Here is a 15,381-nt window from a genome sequence, read left to right as displayed (position 1 = left end):
ATGCCTGGACTAAGTTGTAGATTTTACCAGCATAAGTTTCCAGAAGTTGAAGATGTTGTCATGGTCAATGTTCGGTCCATTGCAGAAATGGGAGCCTATGTTAGCCTCCTGGAATATAACAATATTGAAGGCATGATTCTGCTCAGTGAGTTGTCCAGGAGGCGTATCCGTTCTATAAACAAACTCATCCGAATAGGCAGAAATGAATGTGTCGTCGTCATAAGGGTTGATAAAGAGAAAGGTGAGAGAAAGAACCATGTAGTGCTATTTTAAATCCTCTTAAGTGCCCGTTTCATTTTCATCCTGACATCTTCTATCATAATTTTGGCTAATTGTCTGGAAATTGGAGGAATTAAAATGAAGAGGTCTGTTCCAGATGTGAAGTGCCACTTATAGTTTTCTAGCTGCATTTAGTCGGCTTTCTTGAGAAAGGAAATCAGAAATTGCATTGAATCTTAATAACATTTTAAAATATTTCTTTTTGTATTAGGCTATATTGACTTGTCAAAAAGAAGAGTTTCCCCAGAGGAGGCAATTAAATGTGAAGACAAGTTCACCAAATCAAAAACTGTAAGCTACTACATCATTGGCCATTACTGGGCTGCTTTCTAGAATAATGAAGTTGTGAGTAAGCTGTGCTACTTTTTGAGAAATGTTCCCTGGGAGATACAGCAGAGGGCCTGTTCATGCAATTATATCAATGTGGTTAATTGGTTAGGAAGTCAGACTAGATTCTAGGAGACCTAAATTCAAATCCACACTCTCTCAGGGAAGCTCACCAGGTGACCTTGGGCCAGTTGTGTGCTCTCAGTCTAACCTAACTCACAAGGTTTTATTTATTCTATTTCTATCCCGCTGAAGCCAGGCTCAGGGTGGGTAACAACATTAAAATCAGGTTGCTGAGAGGATCAGATGGAGGAGGGGAGAATAACATGGTAAGCCACTTTGGATCCCAACTGGGGAGAAAAGTAAGATATAGGTATTTAAATAAAGATAAAGGTATTGGTTTCTAAATAAAGACACAGTGGCACCTGGTTGGCTACCGTGTGAACAGACTGCTGGACTTGATGGGCCTTGGTCTGATCCAGCATGGCTTTTCTTATGTTCTTATGAACTAAATAAAGATAAACTAACTGTGGACTGTTTTGCTCTAGTAAGTTTTGTTCTGGACCTGATTTAAGCAAACAAGTTGAAAGGGGTTTGTACTGAACTATTGAAAATGCCCTCCCCATCATTGGAACTCATTGCATTGTACATGTTGCATTTAGCATTACCTCCCACTTGAGCCTTTATTACTGATGCTTATGCCATAGGTTTATAGCATCCTTCGCCATGTTGCTGAAGTTTTGGAATACACAAAGGATGAACAACTGGAGAGCCTGTTTCAGAGAACTGCTTGGGTGTTTGATGACAAATATAAAAGGCCTGGATATGGTGCCTATGATGCCTTCAAGCATGCAGTTTCGTAAGTATATACAACTTTCCCAGCTTGAATTCTACTTCCTCTCAAAGACCTGGGATAGGTTTTATTTATTTATATGCCCAAATACTTTTTTTCTTACTAAAAATCTGTGCATGCCAAACTGACTTTTAAAAGGTAGTTTTAAAAGAACAGTCTTTTTTCCCAACTGGGTCTAGTTAATAATAATTTATAGTGCTGAGGTTAAGATCTATCATTACTTCTCATGCTGGTCGCGTTGTAACCTGATTATTACCAACGCTGGAGTAGGGATGTCATGAAAGAAACTGGTTATTCAGCCCAAATTGTTATATACTTCTCTTTCTCTTAGGGCAGCTTTGTTGCTCCCTGGGGTTTAAAAGAATGAACTAAAAACTATTTTTGTCTTAGCACATCACATGATTTCTGTAGTTTCTGGAAAACTACTATTTCTGTCTCTCCTCTTAAATATATATTTCAGGAATAATGTAGATTTAAACATTTATGAGTTCTGTTTAACCTAGGGATCCTGCCATCCTTGATGGGCTAGATCTGACAGAAGACGAGAAGCGTGTGCTAATTGACAATATTAATAGGCGTCTAACACCACAGGCAGTCAAAATTCGAGCTGGTAAGTCCCAAAATCAGAATTATATAAACTAGAATTGTTCATTTAGAATGTGGTCATTACTCCTATTTTATGGACAAACATTCTGCCAACAAACAAAACGGCTGACTTTTTTTTTACTTTAGCAGATTTGAGCTCTGTTTGCTACATAGCATTTTTCATATATTAGCTAAATTGCAGATTTCTGACTTGTTTCAATCTGAACCAATAATTTGAAATGGTGTTTTATCCAATTAAAAATATTTCTAGAAAATAATTGCACTCTTTCTTGGAGTTTAAGCCCAAGGCAAAAAAAAAAATGCCATAACTTTTATTTAGCTTTATTCTGGTTTTCTTTTTGAGAACACCTGCAAGCAATACTGTGAATGAAAGTGGGACAGTAGCAATACTTTGCCAGGTCAAATTTATTTATTTATGGCAGGGACTTCAGCAACCCCCAGGCTTTTCCACCTCTGAGGGAAGACTGGGACCTACTTTCGGTATCCATGCGCCAAAGCCCCTTCGCTACTGCCTGATAGGAACTGGCATAGAGCATGCCCTAGTGTGAAAGGAAATGTAGAGTATCATCTTCACTGGTCCACGTGAAGCTTTGGATTGCAACTAATAGTGAAATCCTGTAAAAATTAATGGGACCTTTCTTCAGTATGTGGTAGGATCAGGTTATAAAATTCCCAGGAAATAAAGTTGTCATGTCATTCAAATTTCAGATAATATAATTGCTACTGATTAACTACAAAAGCTTTAAAAGAAGATAGGGATGGTTACCATTTCCAAATTCCTTGTAAAACATTTCTCAGAGCACTTCCCATGGTTGTGGAGAGATTAATGAGGAACTGTATTGCTGAAATAATTGTTCTGGCAAGTGTAACACTTCACAGGACCTTAAAAAAAGGTCTGTGTTTACTTCAAAACTTATGGTTTGGTCCCTTGATAACCTTTTGGTGAGTTGCTGCAGTGTCACAGAGGTTTGGAGGAGCTGGGAAGGCAGGAAATTGGGTTGGGTTTGAATGGCATAAATGGAAGGCTAAGAGAGAAGCAGGAGAGCAGGAAACAGAATTGAGTGGCCTAGGAAAAGAAGAGTATGGGAAACGGAGGGCCAAGGGAGGAATATGGGGCTGGTGGAAAGAGGGGTAGTGATGGCTGAAATGCTGTGCAGTGCTGCCCCTCTTTGTCATTGTTGCTGTAGTTTCAGAGGGTTGTAGCAAGGGCTGTTTGCGACAGGGGGAAAGAGACATGAATGGCTGAATTTCAATGGAGTCCTCGGCTTTGTTAGTGCCTTTTGGTTGCTGCATATTTTCATTTGGAAGAATGTTCACCATGCGTATGAACCCTTTTGGGGATAAATTTCGTAAGGAGGGATTAATTTAGAATAAAACAATTCAAATTTCTGTGAATGGTTATTTGCCAGCTTCCATTTGTATATGAATTTCTTAACGTAACAGGAGCAAGCCTAAGCAGGATTACTCAGAAGTAAGTTCTGTTTTATTCAGTGGAGTTTACTCCCAGGTAAGTGTTAGGATTTCAGCCAGTGTTATTGAACGGTGTATAGCTGAGTGGTAATGGGGAAGGGCAAGGGGTAATTTCTAGCATCTATTACAGCATTGTATGTGTATAGATTTTAATGAAATCTGTAATTGTGGTTCCTCTAGATATTGAAGTTGCATGCTATGGTTATGAGGGTATTGATGCAGTGAAAGAAGCTCTGAGAGCTGGCCTGAAATGTTCTACAGAGAGCATGCCCATCAAAGTAAGTTGCATCACTGATGTGGGTCCAGCCCTGATACTGGGAATATGTTGTTTTATTCTGTTTTAGCCTGGATGGCCCAGGCTAGCCTGATCTCGTCAGATCTCAGAAGCTAAGCAGGGTCAGCCCTGGTTCGTATTTGGATGGGAGACCACCAAGGAATAGCAGGGTTGCTGTGCAGAGGAAGGCACTGGCAAACCACCTCTGTTAGTTTCTTGCCATGAAACCCCCCCCCCCCCAAAAAAAGAGGTCGCCATAAGTCGGCTGCGACTTAAAGGCACTTCACACACACACACAGTTTTCCAGTTGTCTGGTCACAAGTGGCAGGTAGCAGCTGCCCCCTGGTAGTCAGAAGAGGCAGACTTTGGGGTTGTTGTGCAATATTAAGTTGGCTGTGCATGCTGTTCTTTCTCCCCTTGCATGCCTATAGGGTTAGAGTACACAGAAACCAATTGCCCATGGGCTCACAGCAGGTGGTGTATATATGTGCAACCATGGGATGGGCAACTGCCTTATCAACATGTCTTTCAAGCCTGCTGCTGTGACCTCTTAGCCATAGGATAATTTGGAATTTCTAAGGCAAAAATAATATATTTACACAGAAGACCTATCTGGGTTACATGCCACCCCCAGTGTCTGTAGTATATTAGTGAGAAATATCATAGAAACCATTTAATCTGCTTGGCTGCTTTTCAGCTCAGATAACCTTGGTATTATCCTCTGACCCAAGCAACAGTTATATCCCCACAGATACATCCAGTATCCCCCCCCCCCAAAAAAAAGAGAGATTAGGAACTGTTTTGGATAAACTGTTTTCCAAGCCAGAATAATCTACAGCTGTCGAACAGTAGGCACTTTGGTATACCAGAAAGCCCATCCCATCTATTATCAATTGCACTTTCTCTGTAGGTTGCATAATGACTGGATGCAAATAGCGTTTGTGCTGCTGTTTAGCCTGAAAACTGTTACTCACAAATAATTTCCTTAATATGGAAAATGAGGTGGAGCTGTTACCTTTTACTTGTAACTATAAATTATTTCAGTATTGCTTTAAGTGTAAAGTCACTCTCTGTGGTAGTTTAAGATTTAGGCAAATGCATCAACACTGGCTTGTTTTTCTTTGATATAATAGCCTAGTGTTGTCGTTTTTTCGGATATAATATTGTGTATTATATTCACTAAGAATTTCTATCAAACATGACAGTAATACATGGAAACTAAAGTATTCATTCAGTATATTATATGCAATCACACAGAACCCAACCCTCCAACGGAGGTGAAGGCAAACCCGAAAGTTCAACAGGTAAGTCAATGAGTGTTCAACAGGTAAATCGATAAATCTGTATCTTTAAAGAACCAAGTAATATTTCTTCCTCAGGTGCAAAATGCCAAGTGGTTCAGATGAGTATAATAATCCAAAAATATCCAGAGACCCATGGCTCAAAGTAGATCAAGAAGACGGACTTTCTGGATAATGATTAGGCTCCATTTGCACTTCCAGCTTCTTCATTTACTTGATCCAAAAGTCACCTAAATAGAATACCTATACAATTACCTATATCCTAATTATTAATGTGCCAACTCATGCAGTAATCAGCAACAATGAAGAATACAAAGAATGTGTGTGTGTTAAGTGCCGTCAAGTCACTTCCGACTCATGGCGACCCTATGAATGAAAGTCCTCCAAAATGTCCTATCTTTGACAGCCTTGCTCAGATCTTGCAAATTGAAGGCTGTGGCTTCCTTTATTGAGTCAATCCATCTCTTGTTGGGTCTTCCTCTTTTCCTGCTGCCCTCTACTTTTCCTAACATGACGGTCTTTTCCAGTGACTCTTGTCGTCTCATGACGTGACCAAAATACGACAGCCTCAGTTTAGTCATTTTAGCTTCTAGGGTCAGTTCAGGCTTGATTTGATCTATAACCCACTGATTTGTTTTTTTGGCTGTCCACGGAATCCATAACACTCTCCTCCAACACCACATTTCAAAGGAATCTATTTTCTTCCTATCAGCTTTCTTCACTGTCCAGCTTTCACACCCATACATAGTAATAGGGAATATGATGGCATGAATTAATCTAGTCTTGGTGGCCAGAGTCACATCCTTACACTTCAAAATATTTTCTAGCTCCTTCATGGCTGCCCTTCCCAGTCTCAATCTCCTTCTAATTTCTTGGCTGCAGTCTCCCTTTTGGTTGATGGTGGAGCCAAGGAATAGAAAGTCTTGAACAATTTCAATTTCCTCATTGTCAACCTTAAAGTTGTGTAATTCTCCTGTAGTCATTACTTTAAAGAACCAAGTAATATTTCTTCCTCCTTAGGTGCAAAATGCCAAGTGGGTCAGATGAGTATAATAATAATCCAAAGATCTCCAAAGACCCACACTGGATATATTGTATGTATTCTTTGTAGTCAAAAGTAATGACTACAAAGAATACATACAATATATCCAGTGTGGGTCTTTGGAGATCTTTGGATTATTATACTCATCTGACCCACTTGGCATTTTGCACCTAAGGAGGAAGAAATATTACTTGGTTCTTTAAAGATACAGACTTATTGACTTACCTGTTGAACTCTCGGGTTTGCCTTCACATCCGTTGGCAGTGGTTCCCAACCTTTTTTTGACCAGGGACCACTAGGACTTTTTTGTTCGGTGCTGGGACCCCAAGGTTCAAAATAAAAATTCCGAGAATCTGAAAATAAACTTGAATCATAACTGTTAGTTAAACATTAAACTTAGAATAATATTTGAATATGTTTTTTTATAATAGAAAACTTTTAATTGAAAAGATTAATTTCTTATGGGTTTATAACTTTGTTTCGCGGACCTTAATTTAGTTCTCGCGGACCCCTGGGGGTCCGTGGACCCCCGGTTGGGAACCAGTGCGTTGGAGGGTTGGGTTCTGTGCAATTGCATATAATATATTGCATACAATTGCATATAATATATTGAATGAATAGTTTAGTTTCTATGTATTACTGTCGTGTTTGATATTTTTAGTTTGAAATTTTTAGTGACTATAGTACACAATATTATAACAGCCTAGTGTTGTAGTTTTTTAGATATATTAACAGTTTGAACAACACTGAATTTGCTTGTTTTTCATTGAGACATGTAAGTCTGCCATTATCATCTCAACCCTCTTGTAGATAAATTTGATAGCTCCTCCACGATATGTGATGACCACTACAACACTGGAGAGGACTGAAGGCCTTTCTGTCCTCAGCCAAGCTATGGCTGTAATCAAAGAGAAGATTGAAGAGAAGAGGGGTGTGTTCAATGTGCAGATGGAAGTAAGAACCTTTTGTTCACCTAAACAATGTTGTCTGATACTTAAGAATTCTGGTAGCTTGTGGGAACCACTTTCATACCTTTTCAACGTCTAAAGACCCAGAACCTATGTTTGGGGGGTGGGGATATGCTTTACCCAGTCCGGTTTTGTGTCTTCGCTGGTGGCCTGATTGTGGATCGTTTAGTAAGATTTAATCCCAAGTAGAACCATGTGGGCTTCATTTTCTGATGTTCAGCTCCAGCTTGCAGAGCTCACAAAACAGGATTTTCCTTGCTTCCTTGTCAGTTTTTTTTAGTTCCTCAACTCATCTTTGGCTACATGTTTGGCCATCAGTTTCAACATAATGGCCATGTTAACCTCTCATGTGCTTCTGTTGAAAGTAATTGCTGCAGTAGGCCTGTACCTTTTTCAGAGGGTCACCAAGGGAGATGGAGGAGGGGGAAAATAATTGAGCCTTGTGCTGATTGTCCTAGAACTCCATGGTAGCTGAACAGTTACAAAATATATTCCATTTTAAACTATTGCAGGATTAGTAAATCAGTTACATGTAGTAATAGTTTATAATCTCTCCTAGAGGGTTGCAGAGTGAGAAGATCTTGCTATTGGGTAGTGGGCATGAAGCAATTGAAAATGAAGCAACTGACATCTGTCAGTTGATGTTATTTAATAAGTAAATTGACTTGCATCCTAACCCTAGCGCTCTTTTTTTAAAGGGGGGGAGACCTTGCACAGCTGTAAAGTTATGTAATTGCTAAATGCTTCCTAGTTTAAAAAATGGAGTTATATCCAAAGGTCATTGTCCATTGGCAGAAGGCACTTCGTTTGACCAGAAAAGGATGTGTTGGTGACATGATTTTTGCTGATTCTCCCTCCAATTGCAGATCCCACTTTGCACCCCATGCTGTTTCTGAGGATTACACCCACCCCCAAAGAGCATTTTGGGGCTCCTTGGGACATGGGTGAAGTTTTGTTCCATCAGGGAAGCTTTGCTACAGTACTTTGGATCCAGCATGCTGCTTCTTGTTTCAGAACTTCGCGGTTCCATGCTAAATTCTGTATAGCCTTTATTTCAAATTGGCATGGCTCTTTATCATCCTAAAATAAACTATATTATTACAGTGTCCTTCCACTCTTCTGGCATCCCTCTGCACGCTAAGCATCTGGAAACCAGTTGAGTCCCTAGAATTTGTTGACTCCAAAAAACTGCACTCCTTAAGTTGAAATGTTACCACTACTTAGAACCTTGAAATCAGAACATCCTTCTCCCCCTCCTCCCTTATAGATGTAACAAGTTAAATTGAGACTGTAATAAAACAGTATGCAAAGGAAGAGGTAAATGTGCATACAGAAACACGCACTACTCTTACTGGTTTTCAAGTTGCTGACTTTGTCCAGCAGGGGGTGTTGTGTACTCCCAGCTCCTATGGAATCTCACATGTTCATAATTACTCATAGTGTAACTGGGAAAGTTAACATGTTAATTAAATATGCTGGCTTATTGCAAGAGGAACAAGTATGTTGTCAACAAGGAACTGATGTTGAATCTTCCTTTTATTTGAAATTACCTTTTTCTATCCAAATAGAGGAACTCTAGAAATTGTGGAAGCTTTTGAGTTCTCCAAGAAGTCTTCATCAGTCTAGATATTAAAAGGGAAGGCAGAGGGGAGTCAAAAAAATTTTTCAAGCTGTGGCACATTGTCTGTATCCTATGTAAAGGCAAGACCTGAAAATCTTTTTTTGTCTTCTGTTTCTCTGCCCCCTCCTTTAAATTTCCAACTAGATGGGAAGTTCTGGAGAGTCTGAAAGGTTGCAAGCTCTTTCCCCTCCTCATTTTAGTTGGTGTTAATAGAAGGAATTAAATAAGTTTGTGATTGGATTTTGCTTTAAACTCACATAGCTACCTGCAATCACTGTCTAGAAATTCTCTTTACTTTGAAATTTAGTTTGCTTTCTTGACATTCACATCCAAGGCTGATTCCAACATGTGCAACTTGGATTGTTCTGTGCTGGCATCTGTTCTTAGACAAATACTTTTTTGTGTTGAAATCACAAATATAACAGTTTTCCTTTTCTATGATTTTTCCATTAATGTCAACTTTACATTGTCTCGTGTATGGTTGATTGTAGTCCTACGAATTAGTGTTTGGCTTACTGTTTTAATTATCCCTATTTGAAGCAGTCAAATTTCAGTATATTTTCCAAAAGACTGCCTGCATCTAGTTTGTGTTCATCCATCTTGTAGAGACTTAAACAATTACCGAGACCTGTTTTATAATCTGGCTAAGTGTCTTTTCTGGTGTGGTGTCACTGAATGCTGCTATCCACTGGTGTGGCAGCCTGCTAGGCTGATATGTCTCTACTGTTAATGTTTGGATAAGCAAATTCCGTCGCCCAGTTGTATTTTGGGCGCATATGCATCTGGTTGAGTAACTTGTTGGTCACACTGTAATGTTCATATCTATGTAACTTTTCAGCCCAAGGTTGTTACCGATACTGATGAGACCGAGCTTGCAAGGCAGCTGGAAAGGCTGGAGCGTGAAAATGCTGAAGTGGATGGAGATGATGATGCTGAGGAGATGGAGGCGAAAACCGAAGATTAACTGGCCTGGGATGAGTATAGGGTGGAAAGTTATAGATAACAGCCACATCAGTGAAGCTACCTTGATTGGCAAGATGACTGGTATGGAAAGCCACACAAGAAAAGGCTTGGAAAATACTTCCAAGTTTTAATGAGACCAAATTTTGAAGAAATAAAGAAATTGTTTGCTGCCACTTGGGCTGGCTTCCTCAAAGGGAAGGTGCCTCTCCCTGAAGACTTTAACACTCACCTCCAGATGAAGTATTGGCTGAAGGCCTTGCTTAATGTTTTCATATCTTAACAACTCTTGATTGGCAATTGTTTTGTAAGTCTGTCACTGAGAATTCTGGGAGTTATCTCAGTATTCCTACACAAACTATACTGAAGCAAATATTCAATAAATTCCTTGGATACTTCACTCTTTGCTGCTTTTCTTCCTTATTCCATGTTCTTGATAGAGATGTGGAGCACAAAAGAAAGAAGAAAAGGAGATTGAAGATGAAAAGTTGATTAATTCTGCTATGTCTGGGTTATGTTCTTACAGTTAGTGGATTCAATTGTATAGATGGTTGAAATACAGCTGGTTAAGATTTCAGAGGGTGTGGAGAGTAACATTGCACTTTTACTTCTTAATTCTTGATGTTTTAAAACTTTACATTATATTAGAAAAGCTTGGATGAACCTGGAGTTTTGATGCTAATCTATGGCAGATAAACCACAAGCAACTGATTCATTTGGTTACAGGAGTTTCCTGAATAAGTCATAGGGAGGAGGATGCATCAGTGCCTGCCTGCTGCAAAAAATGGCTTGTCTGTTATTGTCCTGCCAAAACCCACTTCTTGCACAAGGCCTTCAATATGCTTGATAATACTTGGTCAGCTGCCAGGCACACATAAACACAGCTTAAGGTTACTCTTCTTGTCTGTTTGCCCACAAACATGTTGTGACATGCAAATCAAGTTAGCAAGTAATTTTAAAATGTCTTTTAAACTAAAATGAGCTTTGTACATACACAAATAGCTTATAGCTTGTATTAGCTGGAAGCATTACATAGCTGTGCTAACGATGTAAGCTTTCATTTCTACCACTTCAGATTTAGACCAGTCATAATAAGTTTACTGAGTAATTGTAGTTAAAAACACTGCTCTGTGTTATCTCTGCAATTAGCTCTTTGTGTTTTAAAGAGAGATTGTATAACAGGAGGTACTTTCACAGTGAAGAGGTCAGTAGCAGTGAAATGTTAGACTGTGAGTTTTGACTGTTTTAGGTTTGCTTTTAAGGTAAAGGTAAAGGTCCCCTGTGCAAGCACCAGGTCATTCCTGACCCATGGGGTGACGTCACATCCCGACGTTTACTAAGCAGACTTTTGTTTATGGGGTGGTTTGCCAGTGCCTTCCCCAGTCATCTTCCTTTTACCCCCAGCAAGCTGGGTACTCATTTGCTTTTAAGGTTTGCTTTTAAAATAGCTTAATCTCAGAAGAAGAGGGGTTTGTGGACAGGGATAGTTTGCAGAAGCCTGAATGGGAAGAGAACAGTCCGCTCTTTTGAAGGCAGCAAACAAACTAAGAAGGAAAATGTTCTTTGTAGGGATAGTAATCTGGATGATGTGAATTAAGTTTTTAGTTATTTTTAGTGCTGGAAGATGTAAAATATTACTGACAAGTTACAATATTCTAGACATTTCTGTAAAAAAATGACATGCATTATGGATACTTTTTGTATCTCCTGTGCTAAAATTACTGTCACCAATACTTAGTGCCTTGGGGACACTTAAAATTTAATCCATGGAAAGTTTACCAATAATCTTAAACAAGTGGACTGCATCTGGTCACAAAACTATAGTCCTTTTCATGAATTAGCTGCATGGTGATGTACTGATATTCAGAAGGGAAATCAAGCAATTCTAAACAAAATAGTTTTTGCTATGCAAAGAAGTTGAGATTTTATCTACAAGTACTAGTGTTAAAGGAGCCCCATGGCTCAGAGTGGTAAGCTGCAGTAGTGCAGTCCAAGCTCTGCTCATGACCTGAGTTCAATCCCAACGGAAGTTAGTTTCAGGTAGCCGGCTCAAGGTTGACTCAGCCTCCCATCCTTCTGAGGTCAGTAAAATGACCCAGCTTGCTGGGGGTGAAGGGAAGATGACTGGGGAAGGCGCTGGCAAACCACCCCGCAAACAAAGTCTGCCTAGTAAACGTCTGGATGGGACATCACCCCATGGGTCAGGAATGACCCGGTGCTTGCACAGGGGACCTTTACCTTTTTACTAGTGTTGAATAGGCTGGTGCTGTTGAAGGGAGGTAGTTGTTCTTTGGACCCATCCCATATTCCCCATTGGGGCTCACATCTGACCTGGAGCATCTGCAATGACACCTGCAAGGATTGGCGCATTGTTCATTATGATGAAAACAACTTGAATTGAAGTGAGAATTGTGCCCAATGTTCATTGCGTGGCAAACTGAGACATAAATGGAAATCTAGAAATTGGGCAATTTTCACTATTTCAATTTCAAAGAGAAGACTTTTGAGAGAAAGGGGGCTGAATGCTTTTGAAACGATTCTACAACCGGATTGGCCCTTTCTGGGAATCCTTTGCACCAGTTCTGAGCAGTTCTAATGAAGAGTTGTGGTTTATACTTTAGGTTTAAGGCGTATGGATGGAAGGATGTATAGGTTAAGCTATGTATCTTTCAGTCTGAACTCTTCCTACGCTACTAGTTGAGAGGTAACCAGAGATGTCTTCAGTCTGACTTGACCCTTGCTTCTTTGGAGCTCTGACTGTTTTTGGTAGAGGCTGTGCAGGCAGTGGGAAAAGAATACAGTGGTAAATGGGAACTTGCAGTGTGCATGCTTAGGATTCGAAAAAGGAGGCAGCTGGCAGAGAAAACTGCAGAATGTATAGGTGGTCTAGTTAGTCTGTGCCAAAAGAAGAGGGGTGTGTTTTTCAGAGAGTTGGAAAGGTGCAGCATGCCTTGAATGAGAGTGGACACAGCAGCAGGGTAGAGATGGGCTGTGATTTGGAAATTCTACAGAGGCTACATTTGCAAATTTTGCAACAGCCTCTGGAGTGACCAACAAATTCTCCACTTGCAGTTACGCTCCTTACAGTTACTCCACCAAGATGAAGTACTAATGGAAAAATACCTTCTATAGATCCTAGGGTAAAAAATAGTCACTATTGCATTTGTGCCTCTGCTGATAACCATGGAAGCCTGCTGCGAAGCTCAAGAAGCGCAAGACGGTTTGCAGCCAGGGTTTTGACTTCAAGGGAGAACTTTATACAGACACATTAATAACAAAACTTTTCAGTATTGCAGACGACTGATGGAATTCCCAGACAGGTAGGTGACTGCCAGCTCACTCTCCCACAATATGGGTGGTCTGTAGGGCAAAAGCTATTTTCTGCTGGCTCTGGATAGATGCACAACGTCTGTCTTCCTCACAAGTTAAGTCTTGTATCCATGCAAGCTTCTACATGTGTGCTGTGGTGCATGGTTACGTTTACCACTAAATTAGGAGCCGCTTGTAAAAAGTCAAGCAGTGCTAGAATTCAGAACCCCATCAAGAGTCCAAACAAAATGGAGTCTTTTAGTACTTAAGCATCAACAGATTTATTGTGACATTCATTTCTGTGAAGATACAAACTCTTTAAGATACTTTAGCTAGAATGAAATTTCACACTTCAAATGTTGCCTGTGTCTCCATGGCTACATTGGACCCATTGATTTATGGGGTAAAATCCACATTTTATGCTCTAGTTAAATTTTGGAAATACATATGAACATCCTTTTGTGTGTGTGCGTACACACACCTGAATCTGTTAGCTAAAATTTGGTTTTGGTCTAACAGGCAACTCTCCCAAAGTGTAAAAAGCTTTTATGCTTTACAGTTTCTATGGCACACCTCTGGGTGTCTAAATGCCTTAAAATAGTCAAAAAGGGCAAGAGTCCAGTAGCACCTTAAAGACTAACAAAAATATTTTCTGGTAGGGTATGAGCTTTCGTGAGCCACAGCTCACTTCTTCAGAAGTGTGGCTCACGAAAGCTCATACCCTACCAGAAAATATTTTTGTTAGTCTTTAAGGTGCTACTGGACTCTTGCCCTTTTTGACTACTGCAAACAGACTAACACGGCTACCCACTGTGAATTGCCTTAAAATAGTCTGCATTTAAGTACAGTAGAAAGGGGATATTCAACACTAAGAAAGCTGAGTACTTAAGATGCTTCAAGTCATTTCTCTCTGATGTTACCATGAGACAGTATAATAGATCTTTCAGTGTACAAGACATAAAATAATACTAACTTATTGTCTACCTGGAGAATGTGTACAGATTTTGACTATCTTATCAGGCTGGTTGTGCAAAAGATATAAGAACAACTGCTGTTAAGGTTTGAGCAAATTTGTAATTCGTATAATGGTAATCTATTACTATCCTGACCTGGATCGCCCAGGCTAGCCTGATCTCATCAGACCATGGAAGCTAAAGAGGATGGTTAGTGCTTGGATTGGAGACCATCAAGGATGTCCAAGGTTGCTATGCAGAGGCAGACAACAGCAAACCACCTCTGAACGTCTTTCCTTGAAAACCCTACGGGGTTGCCATAAGTCAGTTGCGATTTGATGGCACTTTCCACCACCAATCTATTACTAGTTCCACATGCCATGTTCCCCACCCCATCCTTTGGTGTTCCCTCTGGTTTTTAGCCTTATGGCCAGATATTGCACCCACTGTAGCCATGTTACTGTGCCACTTGAGCTTCAAATGTTACAGAAACAGCTTGGGATGAAGCTTCCACATCTGTCATAACATATAAAAGGGCCCTCAGAAGATAAAGACTGAGCTGGGATAGACTGTTCTCTGAAGAAAAATTCTATAGCAGCAGCCATAAATAAAACAGCAGCATCCTGGGGCTGTTCCTTGTCTGGGCATGTCACTAGACAGGGTGGGGAATGAGCTTTTCTCCTGGGGAAAAGCATCACAGAGCTACAGCTGCTGGGTTTCTGCTGACTATCTTAATGTTGTCCTGATTGTCTAGAGGCATTTTGACTCACCATGGGCAACCAGGCAAGTGCTTAATCACAAGCCTGTTTATTATATTGGCATATTTTTGGTAAATAGTTCATTATGTTTTATGGTAGGCACTTCCAGATAAAGATCTGAAGTAGTTAATTGCACAGCACTGAGGGAAATTCCGTGTTTTTTTTTAGATGTGTCCTTTGACTTGGCTCTTCATAGCCTTGCAGCAGCTGCAGTAAATGAGTTTTGCTTCTTTTTTGTAATGAAGCAATGGTTTTCTGTACTTTAATATGAACTGCACTCTGTTGTGTGTTATGGGGAGGCACAGAATTGCTGCTGCTCTTTCTAGAAGCACATTCAGTCCTTATGCCCTGTCCCATTGTTCAAGCACTTACTTGGCTTCATTTGTAAAGGTGATGTCCACCTTATTATACAGCCTGATTACCACAAAAGGTTCAGAGAGTTTCAGCCCCTGACTAGCGTATGAAGTATACAGTGCCCCCCTTCCCTCCCTTACGTAGTAGGACTCTCATCACTTTGTGAAGTAAGACAATATAGGGATACTCTTCATACTAGATCAGTATTCCATAATGAAACGAGAATTGTGTACTAATGTCTTAATTTTCACCATCTGTAATAAAGTTTGCTCACAGCTTTGCTGGCATATGGGAGCAGTGACCGAT

General features: G+C 40.1%; 1 protein-coding gene across 1 annotated transcript; it reads left to right on the top strand.

Moving 5' to 3' along the window:
- On the top strand, positions 1–9,917 carry EIF2S1 (eukaryotic translation initiation factor 2 subunit alpha). Its single transcript, XM_056851049.1, has 7 exons — positions 1–241; positions 491–570; positions 1,314–1,465; positions 1,963–2,069; positions 3,716–3,813; positions 6,963–7,106; positions 9,580–9,917. The coding sequence occupies exons 1-7, from the start codon at positions 1–3 to the stop codon at positions 9,703–9,705; spliced, it is 948 nt and encodes a 315-aa protein (XP_056707027.1). The 3' UTR covers positions 9,706–9,917.
- The last annotated feature ends 5,464 nt before the right edge of the window (positions 9,918–15,381 follow it).

The sequence above is a fragment of the Euleptes europaea genome, chromosome 6 (assembly GCF_029931775.1).
Source record: "Euleptes europaea isolate rEulEur1 chromosome 6, rEulEur1.hap1, whole genome shotgun sequence".
NCBI lineage: Eukaryota > Metazoa > Chordata > Lepidosauria > Squamata > Sphaerodactylidae > Euleptes > Euleptes europaea.
The sequence above is the reverse complement of the archived record's forward strand: the minus strand, read 5'-3'. Positions and strand labels throughout refer to the sequence as shown.

Excerpts from the sequence above, each read along its gene's own strand:
- EIF2S1 (XM_056851049.1), top strand. The coding sequence starts at position 1 with ATGCCTGGACTAAGTTGTAGATTTTACCAGCATAAGTTTCCAGAAGTT. Across the intron at positions 242-490 it reads AAGGGTTGATAAAGAGAAAG|GCTATATTGACTTGTCAAAA; the intron begins GTGAGAGAAAGA and ends TTTTTGTATTAG. Across the intron at positions 3,814-6,962 it reads CAGAGAGCATGCCCATCAAA|ATAAATTTGATAGCTCCTCC; the intron begins GTAAGTTGCATC and ends ACCCTCTTGTAG.